Here is a 23,201-nt window from a genome sequence, read left to right as displayed (position 1 = left end):
TAGTAATATTTTTGCCTAAAAGACTATTTTGTCTATATTAATAGCCACATTATCTTTCCCTTGATAAATATATATGCCTTGTATATTGTTTTCCATCCTTTCAGTCTTTCTGTATCCTCATGTCTCACATGTCTCTTGTACATTATAGAGCTGAATTTCATTTGTAATTTAGTCTGACAGTCTTTGTCTTTTAACTAGATCAATAGTTCAGTCACATTTTTCCTTGATTACTGATATTTGGATTTATTTTCCTTTGTTTCTTTTTTCCTTTTTACCTCTTGATTTTTTTCTTTATATTTTTTTCTTATACTAATTTGGAAGTTAGTTGCTAAGTTTCTGTTCTTATATTGGTTCCTCTAGGATTTATAACATGAATTCTTACCAATGAGTAGAGTTAATCAAAGTCTTTACTCTTTCTCTGATATACGAGGACCAATATTTGCCTAGCTTTGCTCATATATTTGGCACTTTCTTGGCTCGCTTTTCCTTCTATTTCTAGAGCCACTTATGCTTAAAATACATTTTAAAAAATTTCCTTTAGTGTATATTTGCTGGATGGAAAAGTTACTCTGTTTGCCCTTTTTTAAAGATAATTTTCCTAGGTTTAGAATTCGAGATTGGTTATTTATATTCTCAACACATCAAAGATATTTTTTGGCTTTCATTTATGATTTTGGAAACTCAGCTATCAGTTTTAATAGTTTCTAATTTGAAGATAATCTCTCTTTTTTCTCTGGTTGCTTTAAAGATCCTATTTTTGTCTTTGATGTTCTGTAGTTTAACTATGGTGTGTTGATTGTAGATTTCTTTTTATTCAGTTGGGATTTGTTATGCTTCTTTTTATTGATTCTGAAAAATTGTCATATCTTAAAATATTGCCCCATTCTCCTTTTCTGAAACTGCATAGATGTACATTATATTAAATCATCTCACTTTATCTTCCATTTCCCTTATGTTCTTTTTAAGTTTCCATGTCTTTGTAATTCTGCTACATTCTGGGAAATTTCATCTGATGTTTCTTTCAGTTCACTGATTCTTTAGCTATGTTTAGCTATGAGCCTTAAGCCCACCTCTTGAGTTTTAAATTTCAGTTACAGTTTATTTTAGTATTTCATTTTTTTTTTTGTTTTTCAAATCACTTCCCTCATTCTTTTTAGTTTTCTCTATGCTTATTTTTTCAAACTTATCTTTATTTCTTTAAACATGTGAACTATAGCTGTGTTTGTGTTCTTCCTTTTGCCTCCTAATTTCCAATATCTGAGATCTTTATGGGTCAGATTTCTGATGTTTGCTATCTCTGCTAGTTCTTGTTTTTTTTGATTAGGTGAGTTTCGTTTGTTTTTCTTGATTAGGTGAGTTTTGTTTGTTTTTTAAGTGAGGTGCTTATTTTTCTTTGAAATTTTTTGGTGAAAATTTTCGAGGCCTGGAATAAAGGTGGATTCCCCAGAGAGTGTTTGCTTTTGCTGCTGCCAGGCACCTGAGTAGACTTTTGCTCCAGGACCATTTTATATTTGAAATTTTCAAGGCCATCGATGTGGTGTAAATTTAGTTGCAAACCTAGTAGTGACTGATTTTGGCTACTCATTCTCAGAGACATTTCTTCCACCCTCTTCAATTTAAAACCATGATTCCAGACAGGCGGTTTCGAAAGGTATAACTCAGCGGTATAGAAAAGATACACATAAGTATCATACAGTATAATAAAGAATTATGTCTCAAAGCCTGCAGTAATACAGAGGAAAGATCAAATATCCCCACCTGTATTTAGAAAGTTTTTATAGTGATGGAAATGTTGGATTTGTGTCTTGAAAACTGAGTGTCCCACTTGCAGCGTTAAAAGGAACCAAATGAACAGATGAAAGCACAGAATTTTAAAAAGATACTGAGATTATGGGTGCATTTTGGTCTATATGGTATGTTTCTGGGTGCGGTCAGATATAAATTTATAAAAGGATAGGTTGAGATTGGATTACGAAGGGCCTTTGAATATCTTGCTGAAGAAGTTAGATTTACTTTAAACAAATAGAAAAATGGTGTGATCAGGTATCTTTTAGAAAAATAACTGGCACTAGTGTGGAAGAGGGAATGGAGAAAAACAAAAAGCTAAAATTTATCTGAATCACTGAGTTATATTGATTAGTTTTTCGACATAACGCATTTTCTCCCCCCAGTCTTCACCAAGATTCTCAGCTCTGCCATCAAACCTTTAAATTACTGGTCAGCTTTTTTTTTTTTTCTCCCCATTTCCCCCATTTCTTCCATTTCTAAACCTTTATCATCATTTTTCAGGCTTTTACTTACTCAACTTTTAACTCTATTGTCAGCATATGAACTTGCCTTCTGTTTCAGGTGATCTCATTTAACTTCCGACTTCTCACTTCCTGACTGTAAACTTATATCCATATTGATTTCCACTTCAATTCCTTCCCTCTGAGTAAGTGGTGACTCTCCTTGTTTACAGCCATTTTGTTTTCACCTCTATTCCTGGCTCTTAAACTTCTCTCACCTTCTTCGAGACCTTGGTCCATCTGTTTATTTTTATTCATCTTTAACCACTTTCTCTTAATGGGTTCTTATTATAAACATGTTTGAGTGTTCCATGCCAAAATTTAAACACTTCCTCTTCCCCATTTTGCATTCTCTGTCAAATTCTTTCTTTTCAGTCAGACTTCTGGAAAGGCTAGTCTGTGATGACTCTATTCTCTTTACCTCTCATTCCCTCTTAACCCAATGCAGTCTGCTTTTCTACCCCTACTAGAATACTAGGTTATTTTGACCGAATTGCAAAATTCATTTTTTCATTTCCATTTTATTTTTTCATTTCATTCTTTCATCCATTCAAAAATTAATTGAGCACTTTATTCCAGGCTCTTGGAAATATATCAGTAAACAAAATAGTCATTTATGCCTTCATGGGCTTGCATTTTAGAAGGGGAGACAGTAAATAATAGTTATAGAAAGAGAGAAACTGTAGTGGGGCAAGTAGGATGGGAATAGAAGAGATGGAAGGGTACAGGTTGCAGTATTAATGAGTGATCAGGAGAGGCCTGGATTTGAAGCTGAGATTTAAAGGCATTGAAGATGGTGAGGAAATAGCCAATGGATATCTGTGGAGGAGGTTTCTGGGCAAAGATTAAGTAGCTAGAGCAATGATATTCTAACTGTGGTCTTTGGACCAGTATTATCTGGGAACATGATAGAAATACAGACTCTCCTGCCCTACTTTAGAACTACTGAATTGAAAACTTTGGAAATGGAGCTCAACAATCTGTATTTAACAAGACATCCTATTGATTCTAATACCTGCTAAAATTTGAGAATCACTCAATTGGAGTAATGATTCTAAAGCAAAAAGGTGCCTGGTATATATAGGGAATAACAAGGAGGCTTGTTCCACTAAAAGAAGGGGTGAGGAGATGAATAGCGGGAGAGAAGAGGTCAAAGATGATAGATTAGCACAGATCATGTAGAGCCTTATAAGAACTTTTGTTTTCATTCTGAGTGAAATGGGATCTATTACAGGGTCTTGAGCAGAGGACTGGCATAATTTGTTTAATATTCTCAGAGGATCACTCTGGCCACAATGTTGAGAATATTCTGTAGAGAGTAGACAGGTCTGCTCTATTCAGTGATGTTTATTTCACTGATGTAGAAATTTGGGGATTTCTGTGATACCATATACATCTTGACTTTTTTATAACTTTCTGATTTTTCTTTTCTTAAAAAATAATTTTCCTTTGTAACCTAACTGTTAGTGTTGTAAGTGTTCCATTCTTGTGGGGTGTCTTCAGTTATTACAATTCATATATTTCTTGATCATTGTCTTTAGTTCAGTTTAGAACACCATGTAATAAATTTAAAATACTGTATGACTGCACAAGACCAATTTTCATTTTGACAGTATTGAGTAAGAATTAAAATTGTAGAGATACATGACAGGGGTAGAATGGTGCCTAACTACACATTTGGTCAATTAAATAAAAACCTTTTATAATACTTATACCTTTTATAATACTTACAATTTTAGATTATAAATCTAAAGTTAGATTTATAGTCTGAAATTTATGGTTTGTGCTTGCTTTTAAGGTACATTGTGCTCATAAGGTACCTGCTAACTTACTGGATACTTGCCTCTGTGCTGCCTTAAAGGGAGGTACTGCCACCTTTTATAGACAAAAGAGATCCTCATCAACTAATAGGCTTCTTATGACCTAATGAAACTCATAGGTTTCTTATGTAAGAGAATAGTTTAGTACTTTCTACATACATTATTGGAAGTCTGTTTGTCTTTATTTTTTTTCCTTTTTCATTTTTGTCTAACAGTTATTATTCCAGTGTTCTTTGAAGTATGGTCAGTTTTGCTATAATGTGACATGCATTCCTAAACATCACTACACTGCAGAATTAATTACACAATAAAAACCAAAGAGTTTATGGGCAAAATGGAGTTCAGGAAACAACATGTGTCAGTGATGCATGAAAAAGCTTAGGAACCTAATAAAATTGGTAGCACAGCTTTACACGTTAAGTGGGTAAAAAAATGCTTGAAATGTATATCATTTTACCTTGAAAATGATCTAAAGTGTGCTTGTGGAAGTAGAAGATTTTCAGCTTGTGAATTATGAGGTGGAGCAAGGGAGGTTATGTGAAATTGGACAGTAAGCTGTAACACCAGATGTGGATGGGTGTGGCTGTTAACACAGTGAATTGAGGTGTAGGGGTTTGTGTTTTTCTACATGGCTTGGATCACCCGAGTGAAGTTTTCTGCATTTTCTCAGTGTTTCTCAGAGACAAATCACACATAAGCCAATATGAAATTTATGTTACACTCAGATTTTTTTCTAATATATCAGTCATGTTGCAACAAATTCACATTTCCAAAACAGGCCTTATTGCAGAACTGACCTAACTCAAAATTTGGTAGTTGCCTTCTATTTACTTTGTATAGTTATTTTCTATTTATTGCATAAGTTACTTATTCTTTTACCAGTAGACCTCCTTAAGCAATCAAATTAGGATGTTTGGAACACTAATAGATGGCATTATCAAAAAAAATTAGGCTTGGAGTAGACTTCAATTGTGTTATTGTGAGAAGAGTCTCATAGTTTTGAACTTCTATTTTAGCTACAACAGTATATCTCAATACTGTTGTAAAGGTACTGTAACTTTATTATGATTTGTAGAGCTGTCATAGATTATGAAATATATAAGATTTTATAAATAACTTTAGAAATCTGGGCCCAAGTCTAGAATTCGGGAAAAATGTATGAATGGATTTAATTTTGTTGATACTTAACCTACTTCTGTTGTTTTTCTAAAACAGTACTATTTCTTTAATGCATAAATCCAGTACCTCTCTAAATGTTGAATTCATCCAATTTTGAAGTCTGAATTAGTAACTTTTATAGTCTATCAATGTGAATTATCTATTTGGTAATGCAGCTTTGCTTCTTGTCTATTCTATAAATTCTGTTTTTATTAGAAATAATTATTTTTAGTTTAGAAGTTGTTTTATCAAAATAGGCTTTCAGTTCATTATTTAAAATTTGAATCATTTTGCTTTGTAACTTTTAAGTGAGACTGATACGAGAAGCTTGGTCAGATTTTTATTTTCTCAACAGCATTCTTTTGGTTGAGAGATTAAGAAAATGAGACCCTTTAATGAGACTCTTTAACATAATTACTATTAAATAGTATATAGCATTTTGTTTAAATTGATTGTAGCTGCCTTTTAGAGTATTTAAAATGTGCTGTTTTGTTTTTAAGGATTAGAAGATAAAGAACAAAATTTAACAAGAAGAATTAGTGCCTCAGATATTCTATCTGAAAAGGTAAGATATTGCTTTGTGGGCTTGGATATCTCTGTAAGACTGATTCTTGTACTACTTTACTCTGTTCTTTTCAAAGGGAAATTCTGTCTTGCTTTCCACTAATTTTCTTTCATATTGCTATACCTTTATTTGGACGTAAGCCTTTAAAAATAAGAAAATCTGGAGAGATGTCTTGGAGTATTTTTTCACTGGGCTTAGTTAAATTGTGTTTAATAAGAGTGTTCTTCATATCTATAGGTGATCTTTTTATTTGTTCTTTGAAACTTTAAATTTTTATTCACATTTTTTTTTTCACTTTTGGGGGAATATCCTGTGTGGGAAAGCTTCGGAGTTAGAAAGACCTTGACTTGATATCCAATTCTAGCTCCTACTCTTAGCTGACTAATCATGTATAAGCTATTTATTTAGCCTTTGCTTACCTCTGTTCTTCCTTACAAAATGAGTTTAATGTCATCTCTTCTCTGGGTTGTTGTGAGGTTAAGGATAAAATATAGAAGCATCAAGCACTGTGTTTGACATTTAATAGCACTTAATAACCCAGGTCTTTTCTTTGTTGAATTGGACATCTGAAATAACTACAGTTTATTCCATTAAGATTTCAGTTAGTTTTTATGAGTAAATTATAATGAGCAAAGAGCCTAGGAGCTTTAAAACAGATGATTTAAGAATGATCATATAGCAGGTACACATACATGCACACATACACATGCACATACATGCATATATAAGTGTATTTGTTTTTTAATATCTTCACGATAACTCTATAAAGTAAGTTGAAATCTGTTTTAGACACGAGATAAGATTCATATGGGTAAGTTAAGTGACTTGCCTAAAGTTACAGAGTACTTAAGTGTCAGAGCAAGGAGTTGAATGAGGTTCAGTGCTCTTCTTGCTGATCAGGTAGCTACTTCAAATAGCATGTAGTTGCTTGACAAAATCAGTTTTCTGTCATTCCAAAAGGAATAGTTTTAAAAAGTAGTCAAAGACTTTTAAGTTTCTGAAACAGTGATAATAGCTTTATTTTAGTTGAATTCTCTAGATCAGCACTTTCCAAAATTAAATAGAATTTTCTATAATGATGGAAATGTTCTATATCTATACTCTCCATTATGGTAGCTATTGACCACGCGTGGCTGTGAAGCATTTGAAATGTGATTAGTGTGGCTGAGGAACTAAACTTTTTAATTCAGTTTTAGTTATTTAAATTTTAAGTAGCCACATGACTCATTGCTACCAGATTGGATTAGCATGGCCCTAGAACTTCAGCAGCAAGCAGTAGAATTTCGTATGTTTAAGCGACTTAAAAAAGAATCATGATAATTTTAAACTTATTCATTACATATATTTCCCAACAGTGGAAAGGGTAACTATACCCTGGTTTGGGTAAACTAAAATACTGAAATTATAATGGTGGTTCAGTTAGTGATTTATAATAGTTCACATTAGGGTGAAACCAATCCACTGTTTACTTTGTGCTTAAGAATTAAATAATTTAATTCTATAAGAAACAGTTATTAGAAAAGAAGAAATTTGACTACGAGCTGCACCTTCAATTCCTGCCCAACAGTTCCAGCATACCATTCCTGATGGCCTAGTCCAGTCACCCCAATTGTCTAAGCCAACACCCTGCAATAAATATATAACATTATATTATGTATACATGTAATATATTACATATATATTATTACATACAATATTGTATATATAAAGAAAAAGTTATTAGATAATTGGACTTTTACCTTTTTGAGTCTTAGATGTTTTTGATTTCCCTCTCTTTCTCTATACTAAAGGTAAAACAGACAATTTTGCATTTAACTTAAAGGTGTGGGGAGGCCAAAGGACTAGATATTTTACCTTCCTCCTCTGCAAATTTATGTACTCTAATTAAGACCCTCTGCTTAGGTTGTCTGAGGTTTTCAGTTATATTTTAGCTAAAATGTAAAGAACAGGTTAATTTTAAAAATTATCTCAAAAAAGATAGAGTGAAAAAATGGTTAGTTCAATTGGAAAAAAGTTTGCAAACATCTGCTCTTTATTTTCTTCTTTTAGCTTCCCTGAAGATAAGTCTTGGGTGTTTAAAATATTTTAAATATTCAGATAAATATCTATAGTTTTAAAACATGTAATGTTCAGATATTAGCAAATCTTTGCATATTTTTTCTTTTAACACTATAGAATTATAATATATATATTTTAAAATGTTTGCAATTTGAATCTTGACATTCAGTGTACCAGTTCTCTATTACTTACAAGGCTAGTAAATCATGTGATAACCATTTCATTCTTTATTCCTTCTCTCTCCTGGGTTGATTTTTTCCTCGTGTTTGCTAGTATCAGGTTTTTACTCTTTCTTACTTGGGAAGCCCAGTTAAATGCTAATCTCTAACTCTTAACTTTCTTTTTTTTGAATCATCTTCCGTCACTTCTACCTCCTCCAACCCTACACTTGTATGTATACACACACACTCTCCACAGATTGATCTTCTGTTTGTATTATAGGGACTAAATTAGGGTCAAGGGCTATGGTAAGTAATCTGGTTTCTTTATTTTATTTATATTTGCCATTTATATTTGTCTTAAAACTAACTTTAAATTCTGATCTTATAAAAGATTTGACTTGGTGAAATGTTTAAGGTAAATTAATTTTAAAAGTTGCAACTATTTCTTTTTTAAAAGAAACTTGGTGAAGAGGAAGAGGAGCTATCTGAACTACAACTTCGTCTTTTGGCTCTTCAGTCAGCCAGTAAAAAATGGCAACAAAAAGAACAGCAGGTGATGAAAGAAAGCAAAGAAAAGTTGACTAAGACGAAAACTGTACAGCAGAAAGTTAAAACCAGCACAAAAACACATTCGGCCAAAAAAGTTAGCACTACAGGTGATCATTTCTGTTAAATTCTTTTAATTTATTTTATGTATCAGTATAGTTAGATTTTAATTTGGATAGTTTTGAGTTTGGGGAATTATAGGGCACTGAATGGAGAACAGTCCTATGAACTGAGCAACGCTGTATATATGAGTTAATGATAATGCAAGTAATTAAAACTCTTGTTTTCTTTTATTCTATAGAAAATTCTAACGCTGATACTGATGTTTCTGTGTTTTCCATTTAAAGCTAAACAAGCATTGAGGAAGCAGCAAACAAAGGCATGGAAGAAACTACAGCAACAGAAAGAACAGGAAAGACAGAAAGAAGAGGATTTGCGGAAACAAGTTGAAGAAGAAGAGAGAAGGAAAAGAGAAGAAGAAATCAGAAAAATTCGAGATCTCTCAAATCAGGAAGAGCAGTACAATCGATTCATGAAATTGGTTGGTGGAAAGAGGCGATCAAGAAGTAAAGTAAGGAGTGCAAAAATAAAAAATCAAAATATTGCTCAAATTTAAGTGTCTTTATTTTATAAATTCAGTCAACTAAGAAACATAAAGCTCTTGTGTCTGATATAGTTTGTTATATAAATAACTGTTGGGGAGAAGGAAAGGTAGGTTACAATTGAGAATGAACCTTTTATAGTTATAGATATTAGAAATAGAAGAAATGAAAGAAAGACTAAGCTTATGGTTAGCAAAGCCTGCATTTAGCTTTTTCATCATTTTCTATTTAGAAGGTAGAATTACTAAATTATAATGACTTATTCTAATAATAGCTGTTACCTAAGTACAGGGGCAAAATTTCATTAGTTTTTCATTGTTCAGCAATACAGAACTAGAAGTGCATTTGTCATGATTAGTTGATATAGACTATTTTAAAGAAAGTTAAATCATTCCATAGTAATAAGCTTAGTGGCTACTTTAACTAGTTATCAAGTATTTGTGAGCTTTTATTATATATAAAGTCATTAATAATGACTTATATATAAGTCATTATCTTTTATAGATGGTATCAGGAAGTATACTGGGGATTTAATATTGATTTAGTGCTATTTTCAGTGATAATTCTCAGAATTTCAAGCTTTGAGACTACACTTGAATATACTAATGAAGAATAGAGGAATCTTAAAAGTAAGAGCTCTTTAATTCTAGGGAGTCAGGAGTTTGTTTTGCTTAAGCAAGGAATGTATAAGTATTCATAATTTAAACTTCTAAAAAGCTCTTTGATAGAATCTTATTTTAGAGAAAAGTATTTACACGTTACTCTTATATCCATCTGTATGGTTTTGCTACTTTTTAGTTTCTTACAAACCATCTCTGTGAGTGAAACATTGTAAGAAGTAAAAAAAAGAAAATGCAAACACATCGACCAAGAGTTTCTAGTTTTCAGCTATTATTATTCATAACTAAAATGTTACTGAATTTTTCAAAATAATCTAATTATAATTTTGATGACAGAACACTTGAATTTATTCATCTAGTTTTTTATACTAGATGAATGATCCTGGTGTTATTTTAGAGAGGAGTGGCTACTTATTTAGTAGCTCAGCTGTGGAGGATTTCATATGTGTAGATAGTCCTTGCTAGCTTCCATTTTCTGTCTGACAGTTATAAAATATCAACCACAGTGCACCTGTCATGTACATTGAATTTCCCAAATCAGTTGTGATAGGGAGGCTTAACTGGATCACTATGATTATTGATACTGTTTCCTAAAAGATAACTATTGTTTTATAATTTCTAGCCTAAGTATAGACTTAAGACAAAATGTTGTGAAACTAAACATCCTGTGTAATTAGTCTTCAGATCCTGACCTGAGACGATCCTTAGATAAGCAACCTACTGATAGTGGAGGAGGCATTTATCAATATGATAACTATGAAGAAGTTGCTATGGATACAGATAGTGAAACCAATTCTCCAGGTATGAGCTAAAAAACAATATTTGCATATTCATAATTATTAAATAGAAAATGGTCATGAAGCTATCCAAAACCTTGAATGAAAGTGAGATTTGCTAGTTGATTTTCAACCATAGACATTTGCTGTTGTAAATACTTGGAGAGCAAACCTCAAGTGTGTAGTATTAACCTTTATTTCCAATAGATTCTTTTACATTACATAGGATTTAAATAAAAAGGCAGTTATTGAACTCTACTGTTAACTATTTGATCTAAAAAGTGAAGATTGTGAAAGCAGATGAGAACACTGTTTAAAAAAAAACCAAACCTTAATCTCTTAAGTATTTCTATATCCAGGCTATTTTGAGTTTTAGTTAAAAGTATCTTTCTTGCTTTTAGGCTTTCTCCCTCCTTCCAGTGATGCTTTGTAGGAATTTGGAGATGGAAAGTGATCCTAGTGACATCTCACGAAAGGCTAGTTAAAATTGGTCAGAATATACTTCAATTAGATTGCATATTCTAATATGTGACTCTATCCTTGAGGGCTAGAGACTTGCTTTAGTTGATATTCAGGGGTGATTGACTGTGGGATACCTGTTCTCACTAATTAAAACACATAAGACTGAGTCAGATAACCAAATGCAGTAGGCATTTCAAAACTGGAATACTTTTTAAAAGACTATATGATCAGTGTATTTCTCCCTATGGTCATATTGTGAGACCAGATCAAACTAGAATTATACTTTAGTGTGTCTAGACTAGAAACAAGGCAAAATCTATATGATTTGGGTAATTACCAAAAATGCTCACATTCAGGTTAGTATTTTTAGGCTCATGTTTGATAATCTTAAATGATATGTTTTGATTTCATAATTTAACTCTTTAGTCAATCTTTAATTTTCTTTCTAGGTTCTTGGAGATGATTCATAATCGTATTGCCCACATTTTTAATACTCTTCTTATAAAATAACTTTATGATCTATACTTTAAAAATAATTTTGTAAAATATACAGAGAACGTATTCTCAGCTTTGTCAAATTTTTACTTTCTATATTCACTAAGGATACTTATATTTTTAAGAAGTAAAATATTCTAAAGGCCACCGTTATCTTCAAATAGTATCATTTGGGCCACAGTCAGCTCCATATAAGGCATGTAGGTAATGTCCACAGTGACTTGTGAGACAACTGGGACAAAGAAGAAACATTAATTTCTCCTTAAGGTTATTTATTTATTAGGTAGCAAGAGTAGCTTTTGAATCTGCCATATTTCGCTGAATCTTAAGAAACCAGTAAAGGTAAAATGCACAGTTACTTTTATCTGCTACCAAGGAAAGAAATGCTAACAGTTTAAGATGCATCAATAATTATTTCAGAATTATTAAAGTGTGAAAAAATGTACACTTATTGGTTATATACAGTTGGTCATTTGTTTCATTTTTAGTCCTATTTGCTTTTTATATAACTTACTTCATTTCTTTACTTTTCTTTGCTCCACGTAAAGGGAAGAATGAAGTCACCAAAGCACTGTTTTCCGTTTGGGCCCTTTGGCAGATTTAAGGGACTATTTGTTTTATTCCTTAAACAGCATGTTTGTAAAAAAAAAAAAACGCGTTTTTAGCCTTTCCTGTTCTGTTCCCTGTTACCATCATTAGGTCAAGAGTAGAACAAAGTGAGTTTTTTTTGAGGTCTAATGTTCAACTTAAGTGGTTGGTTGACTTTATGATGACATAAGGGCAGTTTTAAATAGGTGGAGGTGGTCTCTTGGAGGTTAAAGATTTTATCAGAAATCAATAAAGTCTAATTTGCATTCTACCTAGATACATTTGTATTTCTTCAAATATAAACTAATTTATTCCTGTTTAAGTATTTCTTCTATTAAACGCCTACAAAAATTTTTTTCAGCCCCTTCACCGGTGCAACCACCATTCTTTTCTGAATGTTCATTGGGGTATTTTTCTTCAGCACCATCTATTTCTTTGCCTCCACCACCTCAGGTTACTGTAAGTGAGAATCGATATTACTTCTAAGAAAATTTTGTTACTTTGTGTCATTTCTAACTTGTTTTGAAAAACTGGCATGTAATCGAATGGTTAGGTTTGAAGAGAGCCTTGAAATAGACTTGTTTACCAAAATCAATAGCTACAGAATAAGCAGTTGATTATTGGTAGGCTATCATTTTGATAGACTTTTTTCAAAAGAAAAAAGAAGTGGCGGAATCACAAAGTCAAAGTTATTTCTAGATTATGAGAACCTAGAGATACAACTGGATCTTTCTCAGTAGGTTAGAGGGAATCTGTCATTTCACAGTTCTAGGTAGACATCTGGTGTCCTTTTAGGAAGTTTAAGATGAGGGGAATAATAAGAGTAGAGCGGGAGAGAGAAAACATTTTTTTCTTTTTTCCTTGAACTGTTTTAAATGCTAAGGGTAATACTGGAAGGTCTTTGAAACCATAATAATGTAAACTCAGGAATTTGGGTAAAATTTGTTTTCTGTATTGATAATCTCTAAGAAGCCATTTCACAGGGATTTAAGAGGGTAGTGGTGATTGATGCTTTGGTTGCTAATTTTAGATTTTTACTTAAATATCATGTTCTTAGTATTTCAGTCTCTACTTATTTTCAGGTAGTCGTCTTAGAGGGATGATAGACCCTGTGAAATTTGATTTCTGTGTCTTTTAGATTGCTAAGTGAAGATAAGAATGGCAGTGGAGAATTTTGTGTAATTATCTTGAAGTTCATAAAGTAAATGTTTAAAATATTATTTTATTTTTTATTGCAAAAATTATACTTTTCATGGCTAAATATTGAATTCTGGTTTAGTTTACGGTATGCTTAGTTAACTTATGCTTACAGCTAAAATAATAATCTAAAGTTGACTATTTTCTAATTGAATGTTGCTTCAGAGATAAACATTTGGAATGGGTAAAATTGCTAATTATTATTATTTTTTTTAAAAACAACTAGTCTATGCCACCTTTGAGCCAGCCTTATGTCGAAGGCTTGTGTGTTTCTCTTGAACCTCTACCTCCTGTACCACCTTTACCACCTCTCCCACCTGAAGATCCAGAACAGCCTCCGAAACCACCATTTGCAGATGAGGAAGAGGAAGAAGAAATGCTGCTTCGAGAAGAGCTGCTTAAATCTCTAGCGAATAAAAGAGCTTTTAAGCCAGAGGTAATTTAGGTGCCTGGACCTCTAGGTGGTGCTCATGAGCTTAGTTCTAGTAGCCCCTCTTTGCTTATTTGGAATTCATTGAGCTTTTAGTAGAGATGCCTCTGATAGTAATTTGCTCAAGATTTTTAAAGATGACAGAAGTTTCTTTTTATTTAAAAATGTTCCATATCTTTTTGTTATTTAGGAAACATCCAGTAATAGTGACCCACCTTCACCTCCAGTTCTGAGCAATTCACAGCCTGTGCCAAGAAGCAATTTATCAATAGTCAGTATTAATACAGTATCTCAGCCTAGGATACAGAATCCAAAGTTTCATAGAGGACCTCGTCTTCCACGAACTGTGATCTCGGTAAAAATAAATAAAATATTTAATTCTATTGTTATTCAAACAGCTTGTGAGAAATTTGTATGCAATTTCGCTATCTTGTTCCTTACCTCTTAGTTTATTTATATATACACATATATTCATATATAAATACAAGTTTATTTTTTGTTTATTAATAGTGAAATGGGAGCAGATTCTTCACTTGAAAAATGGTAGAGTTACGATAATGTTTTTGGGGAAGCATTTTTTTTTTTTTTTATCAGAGTGGTATGTTTTCCTCTGCCATTTCTTCATTTTTTTCTATATAAATTAGTTCATTTAGATTTTCTAGATTTAATTTTAACATTGTATATTTTTAATTTCCCCCTTTGTTTATGCCTTGCTCGTATTTTTCCAATTAATGACTATAATGTAAGAACTTACGATGTTTATTAAGGAGATTGAAATGACTGTTTCTACCTTGTTTTCTAATAGTTTCAAAGGAAAACAAATGGGACAAAGCCAAATTGCAAACTTGCCTTTGTTAGGTAAAACAGCTTTGGCCACTTACCCTCTATACATAACTGCAAAAGCCAAAAAGGTTTTTTTTTTTTAATAACTATGTAGAGTTACTAATTTTTTTCTTGGTTGTAAAAGTTAATTTAGATGGCATTATGGTTCTTTATAGAAAGTTGGAGAAAATAAAATTTAATGAAGAAAGTGATCATAGTAGTGCTTTTAAAGACAATGTAAAATACTATATATTTTGACATAACCAGTATTGGTGGAGTAGGACAAAGTTGATTATGCAATATAACCAGAAGGAAGATTAGACTGACGACTTGGAGCCTGTTTTTTTTTTAATGGATTGTAGTTTGAAGAGGTTAAGTGACTTGTTCAAGGTCACACAGCTAACTATGGTAGAACTAAGAAAAGAATAGAGACACTTGTGTCATTGAGAGTAACAAATACATTGTCTTTGCAGCTTCCAAAGCATAAATCAGTGGTTGTAACACTAAATGATTCAGATGACAGTGAATCTGATGGAGAGGCTTCCAAGTCAAACAGTGTTTTTGGTGGATTGGAGTCCATGATTAAAGAAGCAAGACGAACTGCTGAGGTAAGTGCAATAATGAAAGATAAAAAGAAAGATGATTTATTGATAATCATTAAAGTTTATTTTTTCCTGAAAATTAGACCTTAGAATTGTTGATTTTTAATATTTTAAATTGTGGCTATTTTAAGTATTCGTACTATTAGGACTTTATATAATGAAATGTGTATAGATTTAGCTATTAATCTTTATTTTTGTTTTCAGGTGACTTGTCCCTTTTTCAATATAGTGGATAATTTTGTACTAGGGAAATTTATTGTTTTGAAATTGTTTTATATTACCAGAAAACAGGGTTTTTTTAAGTAGATAATCTAAGTGCAACTTTTATCCCTATTCTTAATGCACAGTTGTTTAGATATGATTTAGTCCAGTTATTTTCAAACTGTTGATCTTGAGTACTTAGTGGATTGTACAATTAATTTGGTGGTTAACAACCAGTTGGGGAGAAGGCAAAATGAGTAAAGGGGGTCTAATATATGGTAACAAGGAGATGACTTCAGGTGGTGAGCATTCGATAGAGTATGCAAATGTTGAATTATAATGTATACCTGAAAATTATATAGTGTTATTAACCTATGTTACCCCCATAAAATTAATTTAAAAAGGAATAGAAAATAATGATGAAGATATTCAGTTATTTCTAAGTACACGAATGTGCACTGGGTTGCAGTATAAAATAATACATCTTAGTGTGGGATTATTGAAAGCTGTTGATCTGGTTGACTTCAAACATTTTCTAGCAAGCTTCAAAACCAAAAGTACCTCCGAAATCTGAAAAAGAAAATGATCCTATGCGAACACCTGAAGCTTTGCCTGAAGAAAAGAAGATTGAATATAGATTGTTAAAGGAAGAGATTGCCAAGTAAGTGGCATTTTATGTCATCAGCTTTGAGAGTATGTCCTCTTTTCAATACGTAGTAGAACTAAGTCTGTATACAGATTATTGGCATTAGGAAATGAATAATGATGATTTTATCCAAGATGCAGAGTTAATGTTTTTGCAAGTCACACAGGAGGGGGAGCCAGATGATCATCTCTAAATGTGAATACAATGATGCACTGAGATCATAACAGTTTAGAAAAAGAGAAAAACTATTACTATCAACTTTCAGTGCCACCTTGGGTCATGCATATTGCTTGGTCATCATCATTATTATTGGTCAATATGGTTAATATTTTTACTTTATGTTATAAAATAGAATACATCTTTAAAGTAATAAATTCAGTGTATCCTTTGATGTAATTCATTTGTCTTTATTATTTTAGTCGGGAAAAACAGCGTTTGATTAAATCAGATCAGCTGAAGACAAGTTCATCATCCCCAGCAAACTCCGATGTGGAAATTGATGGGATTGGCAGAATAGCAATGGTTACAAAGCAGGTTTCAGATGCAGAAGCAAAACTTAAAAAACACAGGTGAGCTTATCATCTAATTAAATACTGTATGTATTTAATGTTCTCATTTTAGAAGGGGTATATTTTTGGTGATGTATGCCAATGCTAAGTATACTATATGATTACAAATTATTTTATACTTGGTATAACTATATAAGGTTGTCATTTTGTTGAATTATACGTTTTCATAAAGTAATAGTAATAAAGTATGTTTAAATAAAAATACCAATACTTCAAAGGAGTTTTTCCCCTTCAGATTTATGCATAACTTATTTATTGCTAATAACATTTATGAACCTCCTCATTTGGAATTTTCTTTAAAATTTCTGGCATTTTTGAAACACCTTGTTTGGAAGCATATTTTTTTGTCAGAGATGGACTTGATTGTTGGAAATAGTTATTACCCAGTTCAATGAAACATATGGTCAAATACGGCGCTTTTATACACTATGAAGATAAAGTTCCGACCATATACTTCTTACATGTTCTGTGAAATTACTGTGTTGTTCAAGTGGTGTTTCAAATTTTCAAGAACATGTGTAAAACCTCACAAGATGAACATGTCGAATGATAGAATTTATTTGATTTTATTAGCATATATTGGGGGTTATTTTATTGGGGGATATAATCAACATGTTACAGTTTTTTTAGTTGCTATTTTTTTATTTTAAAAAATGATTAACCATACAACAAAGAATAATATCATACAAGTCTAGGATCAGTAATATCACTTAAAAAACTTTAAAAATTGATTCATTTTGAGTTATTTTTTGTAAATGGTGACAAATAGCAGTCTAGTTTTGTTCTTTTGCATGTTGCTTTCCAATTTTCTCAGCACCATTTATTGAAGAGACTTTCTTTTCTCCATTTTATGTTTTGGCTCCTTTGTCAAAAATTATTTGCCCGTATATACTCAGGTTTATTTCTGGATTGTCTGTTCTCTTTCATTGATCTGTGTCTCTGTTCTTCTGCCAATACCATGATGTTTTGATTATTGTTGCTTTGTAGCATAATTTGAAGTCAGGTAGTGTGATACCTTCATCCTTGTTCTTTTTTTCTCAGTATTGCTTTGGCTACTGACTGGAGTCTTTTGTGGTTGTATACAAATCTGATGCATTTTTTTGTTGTTGTTCTATTTCTTTAAAAAATGTCATTGGGATTTTGATGGGGATTGCATTAAATCTGTATATGGCCATTTTAATTTTGTTGATTCTTCCAATCCATGAACACAGAATATCTTTCCGTTTCCTAGTGTCTTCAATTTCTTTTAATAGAGTCTTAAAGTTTTCATTATATAGGTCCTTTACGTTTTGTTATGTTTATTCTTAGATATTTTATTCTTTTTCTTGCAATTGCAAAAGGAATGTTTTTTTCATTTCTTTTTCTGACAGTTCGTTATTAGAGTATAGGAATGCTATGGATTTTTGAACATTGATTTTGTATACTGAAACTTTTAACATTAGTCTTAAGTGTATAGTGTAATGACTTGATGTTTTGTATATGTTGCAAAATGAATACCACAATGTCTAGTTAACATCTGTCCCTATACAGTTACAATTTTTTTTCTTGTGGTAAGGACCATTAGTATATATTTGATAGAAATAGTCGCATCATATTATGGACATATATTTTTTCCACTCCAAACACCCTGAAATCAATTGATGAAGTGCAGAATAGTTTTAGTTAACATCAATATTTCTGAGTTTTGTTCTGCTAGTCCCCTTTTAGATTTACAGATGTTAGGGGGAGATTCTATGCAAAGATAGTAAGACTTTCCTTGTCCTGCTTTTAGTAACTGACTAATTAGTACTTAAACTTTAAATCTTGTTAGAAAAAAAAATGACTACAGTAATGAATTAACTCTTAATGTTGAAAAATCATTAAATAATACATAAACAATTAAACGGTTTTTAGAACAAGCTTCAAAAGTTCACCCATCCATAGTTAGTTAATTAAGGAAAAAAGATAGAAGTTTACAGCGTCATTTCTAACATTACAGTCACCTTGGTGCACTTTGTTTTGTAAAATCATGAAAAAGAGTGTCATTTGAGGTGTTTTTACAAGGCAACACATATCTTAAAGAAATAGTGACTATGTTATGTAAGTTTTTATAGTAAGTATATAAAAGTATGTTTTCTCCATTTATGAACAAGACATTATTTTATGCATTGTTAGGAAAACATGCTGCTAGCTAAACTGTGGTATGCAGTAATTCTAAGACACATCCTGATATTAAAGATCTGAAAAATGTGTTTTATATATGAAATATTGTGACCATAAATTTCAAAAACTATCAGTGAAAAGTGGTACTGTATTTGTTTTAAAAGTAAGAGATTAAAATTTTAGATTTCATTTCTTTTAATAACTTTCTAAAAAATGAGGTTTTAAAAAAATTCTTTATTTTTCTACATTCTATCTTTCTATTACATATTCTCTGTATGATTCTAGATGTCAGTTGTTATGACTGTCGAAATATGGTATCTTTCTGGGAAAGAGGCTTCATTTTTTTTAAACCATAATATTCAGTAGTGTAAGAGATGAAAGTATATCCATAAATTTGTCTTATGTCTTGTTGTAATTACCTCTTAGTTCCAAATGTCACATTTGTATATTTTTTAAAAGTTAGAATTCCTTTTCCTTTCCTTGCCTTGCTGTAGATAAAATGAGTTAAAGATTTAAAGATAATTAAATGTGCTTAATTATGTTTATTAGATGTTTATTTGTGTGTTTATTAGCATTATAAATGAAGCTAAACATAACAATTTTCTGCCTGAGTCCTCCTTTTTTTAGGAGTCATATAGGGGTCAGATTTAGCCAACATTAAATATATACTAGTAATAGCTTTTCAAATGTAATTCACATTACTTAGATATAAATGATTTTTAAAAAGACCAGACCCATAGTTACTTTATAAAATGTAATAATGTCTATTGAATACCTGTGTGATTGATGAATATGAAAATATTCATCTTTTTAAATTCTCACCTGCATATCATAAATATATTTTTAAAAATGAGCTACTGCATAGTTAAGTTTTCATTCTAATGGTGTTAGTGCACAAGTTTAGAAAAACATTAATGAGAATTTTGTTATTTTTCGATTAGGATTCTCTTGATGAAAGATGAATCTGTTTTAAAGAATCTAATACAGCAAGAAGCTAAGAAGAAAGAATCTGTTCGAAATGCTGAAACAAAGATTATAAAACTTACAGAACAACTTCAAGCAACAGAGAAAATTCTCAATGTCAACAGAATGTTTTTGAAGAAGCTTCAGGAACAAGTAATGTTCTTTTTTTAAATTAAAATACTGTAGTCTCATGTTTGCTACACATTTTTATGGGCTAAATTTTTTATAAAACAAAACCATAAACCAAAGCAATCAGAATGTGTAACCTATATATTTTTCTCCACTGAAACATAATATTGAAATATTTTTATTTTTAGTTGATTATCCTAAAACTGCTTAAGTTTTAAGAAGATATTTTAAGTATTTGTTTTCTAAGGTTTATGTTTACATTTTCAGAATTATCCTGTATTTTCAGATTCAGAAAGTACAACAACGTATTACAGTTAAGAAAGCATTGACTCTAAAGTATGGAGAAGAGCTTGCTCGAGCAAAGGCAGTGGCAAGTAAAGAAATAGGAAAACGTAAACTGGAACAAGATCGCCTTGGAGTAAGTCTTTTGTAGATATATTTTATTTTTGGAAAGGAGAAGATTTTTATGATACCTTTGAGGGTAAGAGATGTATAAAATAACTTGGGTTTTTTTCTGTGTATTCAAAGAGAATAAGATTAAAGCTTTGTTTTTAAATGACATCCACATTTTTCTAACCTTGTTTATTTTTTTGTTTTTCATAGATCATAGGTTAACTAGCAAAACTATTGGAGACTTTTGTAAAACTGTTTTATTCTTGTTACTGATTTAGTGTTATAACGTTGGCATTGAATTGCAGGGGTAGCACAACTATCTTACCAAAAATTGTTTATAAAATCATAGCACACTAAAATATCTATATAATTTTTCTCCCTCAGCCAAACAAAATGATGAAACTAGACAGTTCTCCAGTATCAAGTCCAAGAAAGCATTCAGCAGAATTAATTGCTATGGAAAAGAGACGGTTACAAAAGCTAGAATACGAATATGCACTGAAAATTCAGAAACTAAAAGAAGCTCGGGCCCTTAAAGCAAAGGAACAGCAAAATATTGCTCCAGTTGTGGAAGAGGAACTTGAATTTTCTTTACCTCAACCCTCACTTCATGATCTGACTCAAGATAAATTAAGTCTGGACACTGAGGAAAATGATGTTGATGATGAGATTTTGTCTGGTTCAAACAGAGAACGAAGACGATCCTTCCTAGAATCCAATTCTTTTACTAAACCTAACCTTAAGCACACTGATACACCTAACAAAGAATGCATAAACAAACCTACTAAGAATACAGTAGAAAAACCAGAACTTTTCTTAGGGTTAAAAATTGGTGAATTGCAAAAATTATATTCAAAAGCTGACAGTTTAAAACAACTGATTTTAAAAACCACCGCAGGCATTACAGAAAAGGTTTTGCATGGTCAGGTAACTGAACATTTTATATTCTTTATAAATATAGAATTTACTTTAGCCTTATTTGCCTTATGAAATCGCTGTTTTCTTTTGCAGGAAATTTCAGTGGATGTAGATTTCGTGACAGCGCAGAGTAGAACAACAGAAGTGAAGCCATGTCCTTTTAGACCCTACCACAGTCCTCTTCTAGTTTTTAAGTCCTACAGGTATAAAAGGAAGATTCAAAGAGCTTGAGTTTCAGAATTGCTCCTGTTTTTACTCTTTTAACTTCGAATACTTGATGAAAATGAAAAAAAAAAAAAAGAGAGAGAATCATGGTTACTGAAATATTAACTTGTCCTTTTAGGGAAAATAAAATTAAATTGTCTTCTTGTCACACACAGACCATATCAGGAAGTAAGGCTTAGTTCACACTTGGGTTTATTTTTTATCAAATTCTAATTTCTAGCTACTGGTAGAATTGTGGAGAATTCTAGATTAGTCTGTTAGGGATTTTAGGAAAAATTAATTGGAGTCTTAGAAGAATTATTACTTTTGTTTTTTAATTTTACTGCTGCTCTAGGGAATACGTTGACCAGATTTTATAAAATTGATTTAGATATTCTCAGATGACTAAGTTTGTGGAAAGTTATCTGTTTTAGACTTCTAAAAGGTGTGAGACTGTTAAATGGCATGATTTAATTATAAAATTGTAAAGGTCCTAGCAGGTAGTATAGACTTTTTTCTAGTTTTTTTTTTTTTGTTGGCTGGTAACATAAGAAATACCACTAATGTTATATAGCATTTTATTATGTAGTGGGAAAACAGTATTAAAATATCAGGTATTTTGTTTTCTATTTCAGATATTTTTTGTTCTGGTATAAAAGTAATTTGTCCCTATCACTTGATATTCTGGTTGTTTTCTAGAGTTAATTTTGGTATTAAGTAAAAATAAATAGTACGCTCAAAGTATAGAAATTTGAGAAAGAAAAATGAAAATTTTCTAAATTTTCTGAGGAATGCGAATAGAGCATAATATGTCCAACTCTCTTCTCCTTAGATTTAGTCCATACTATCGAACCAAGGAAAAACTACCCCTAAGTTCAGTATCATACAGTAATATGATTGAACCGGATCAGTGTTTTTGCCGGTTTGATTTAACAGGAACATGTAACGATGATGATTGTCAGTGGTGAGTAGTTTTACTTTGTGAACATTTTATAATTTAAAAGGTAGTCATGGTTATTTAGCTTTGATATGTACATGATTATGTTTTCTGTGCTGTCATTTTATTTTAGGCAGCATACACAAGACTATACGCTTAGCCGAAAACAGCTGTTCCAGGACATTCTGTCGTATAATCTTTCTTTAATTGGTTGTTCAGAGACAAGCACTGATGAAGAAATTGCTGCTGCAGCAGGTTTTTAAAGACCTCTTATTGTTTCCCATGTGAAAATTTGAATTTAGGCCATTTAAATTTTTATACTCTGTTTTTGTTGACACCTTTAAATAGCTATAATTACATATATTCACTTGTGACACTTTAGATCTGCTCTGTCCAGTGCAGTAGTCACTAGCCATGCGTTGCTGGTCAGTTTAAATGAATTAAAATTGAATCCCTCAAGTCACATAAGCCACATTTGAAGTACTCAATAGCCACTATTGAGTTTAATAGCTCAATAATCGTTAAGTGCTTGCTAATAGAGCAGTGCAAATATAATATTTATATTATTGCAGAAAGTTCCTTGGACAGAGCTCATCTAAACAGCTCAGTTTATTTAGAAGAGTTAACATATTTATATAGACATTTTAGTAACTTTTTAAAATAGACCCCTATTTTTATTTATTACTATTGTCAAAAGTAGAGTTGGAAGATGACTGTAGTTTCAAATTCTATGATGAAATAAAAAAGATTTGATATACTTTGACACAGTAGAAAGCATAGGTTTTTGTCAGACATTGTGAGTAAATATTGTTAAGTTTTCTCCCAGATTTAGTGCCAAATATTAAACCTTAAGTTATAAGTCTTTCGGAAGTAAGGGAATTGGTGTTTATTAAATTTAGTGTTATTACA

General features: G+C 31.4%; 1 protein-coding gene across 3 annotated transcripts in view; it reads left to right on the top strand.

Moving 5' to 3' along the window:
• Positions 1-23,201, top strand: part of ZFC3H1 (zinc finger C3H1-type containing) — a 49,451-nt gene that overhangs the window by 7,762 nt on the left and 18,488 nt on the right. For all 3 annotated transcript variants that reach the window (XM_039866022.1, XM_039866021.1, XM_039866023.1), the window contains exons 3-18: positions 5,767-5,831; positions 8,508-8,706; positions 8,944-9,167; positions 10,496-10,619; positions 12,501-12,598; positions 13,563-13,772; positions 13,957-14,121; positions 15,062-15,196; positions 15,931-16,052; positions 16,457-16,606; positions 19,690-19,864; positions 20,127-20,258; positions 20,618-21,160; positions 21,245-21,354; positions 22,188-22,319; positions 22,426-22,547. In XM_039866022.1, the coding sequence (XP_039721956.1) occupies positions 5,767-5,831; positions 8,508-8,706; positions 8,944-9,167; positions 10,496-10,619; positions 12,501-12,598; positions 13,563-13,772; positions 13,957-14,121; positions 15,062-15,196; positions 15,931-16,052; positions 16,457-16,606; positions 19,690-19,864; positions 20,127-20,258; positions 20,618-21,160; positions 21,245-21,354; positions 22,188-22,319; positions 22,426-22,547 (2,706 nt within the window). The remainder of the gene's footprint in view (positions 1-5,766; positions 5,832-8,507; positions 8,707-8,943; positions 9,168-10,495; positions 10,620-12,500; positions 12,599-13,562; positions 13,773-13,956; positions 14,122-15,061; positions 15,197-15,930; positions 16,053-16,456; positions 16,607-19,689; positions 19,865-20,126; positions 20,259-20,617; positions 21,161-21,244; positions 21,355-22,187; positions 22,320-22,425; positions 22,548-23,201) is intronic.

The sequence above is a fragment of the Pteropus medius genome, unplaced genomic scaffold (assembly GCF_902729225.1).
Source record: "Pteropus medius unplaced genomic scaffold, Ma_sr-lr_union100, whole genome shotgun sequence".
NCBI lineage: Eukaryota > Metazoa > Chordata > Mammalia > Chiroptera > Pteropodidae > Pteropus > Pteropus medius.
Note: the sequence above shows the minus strand (reverse complement) of the source record. Positions and strands in the feature narration are given on the sequence as shown.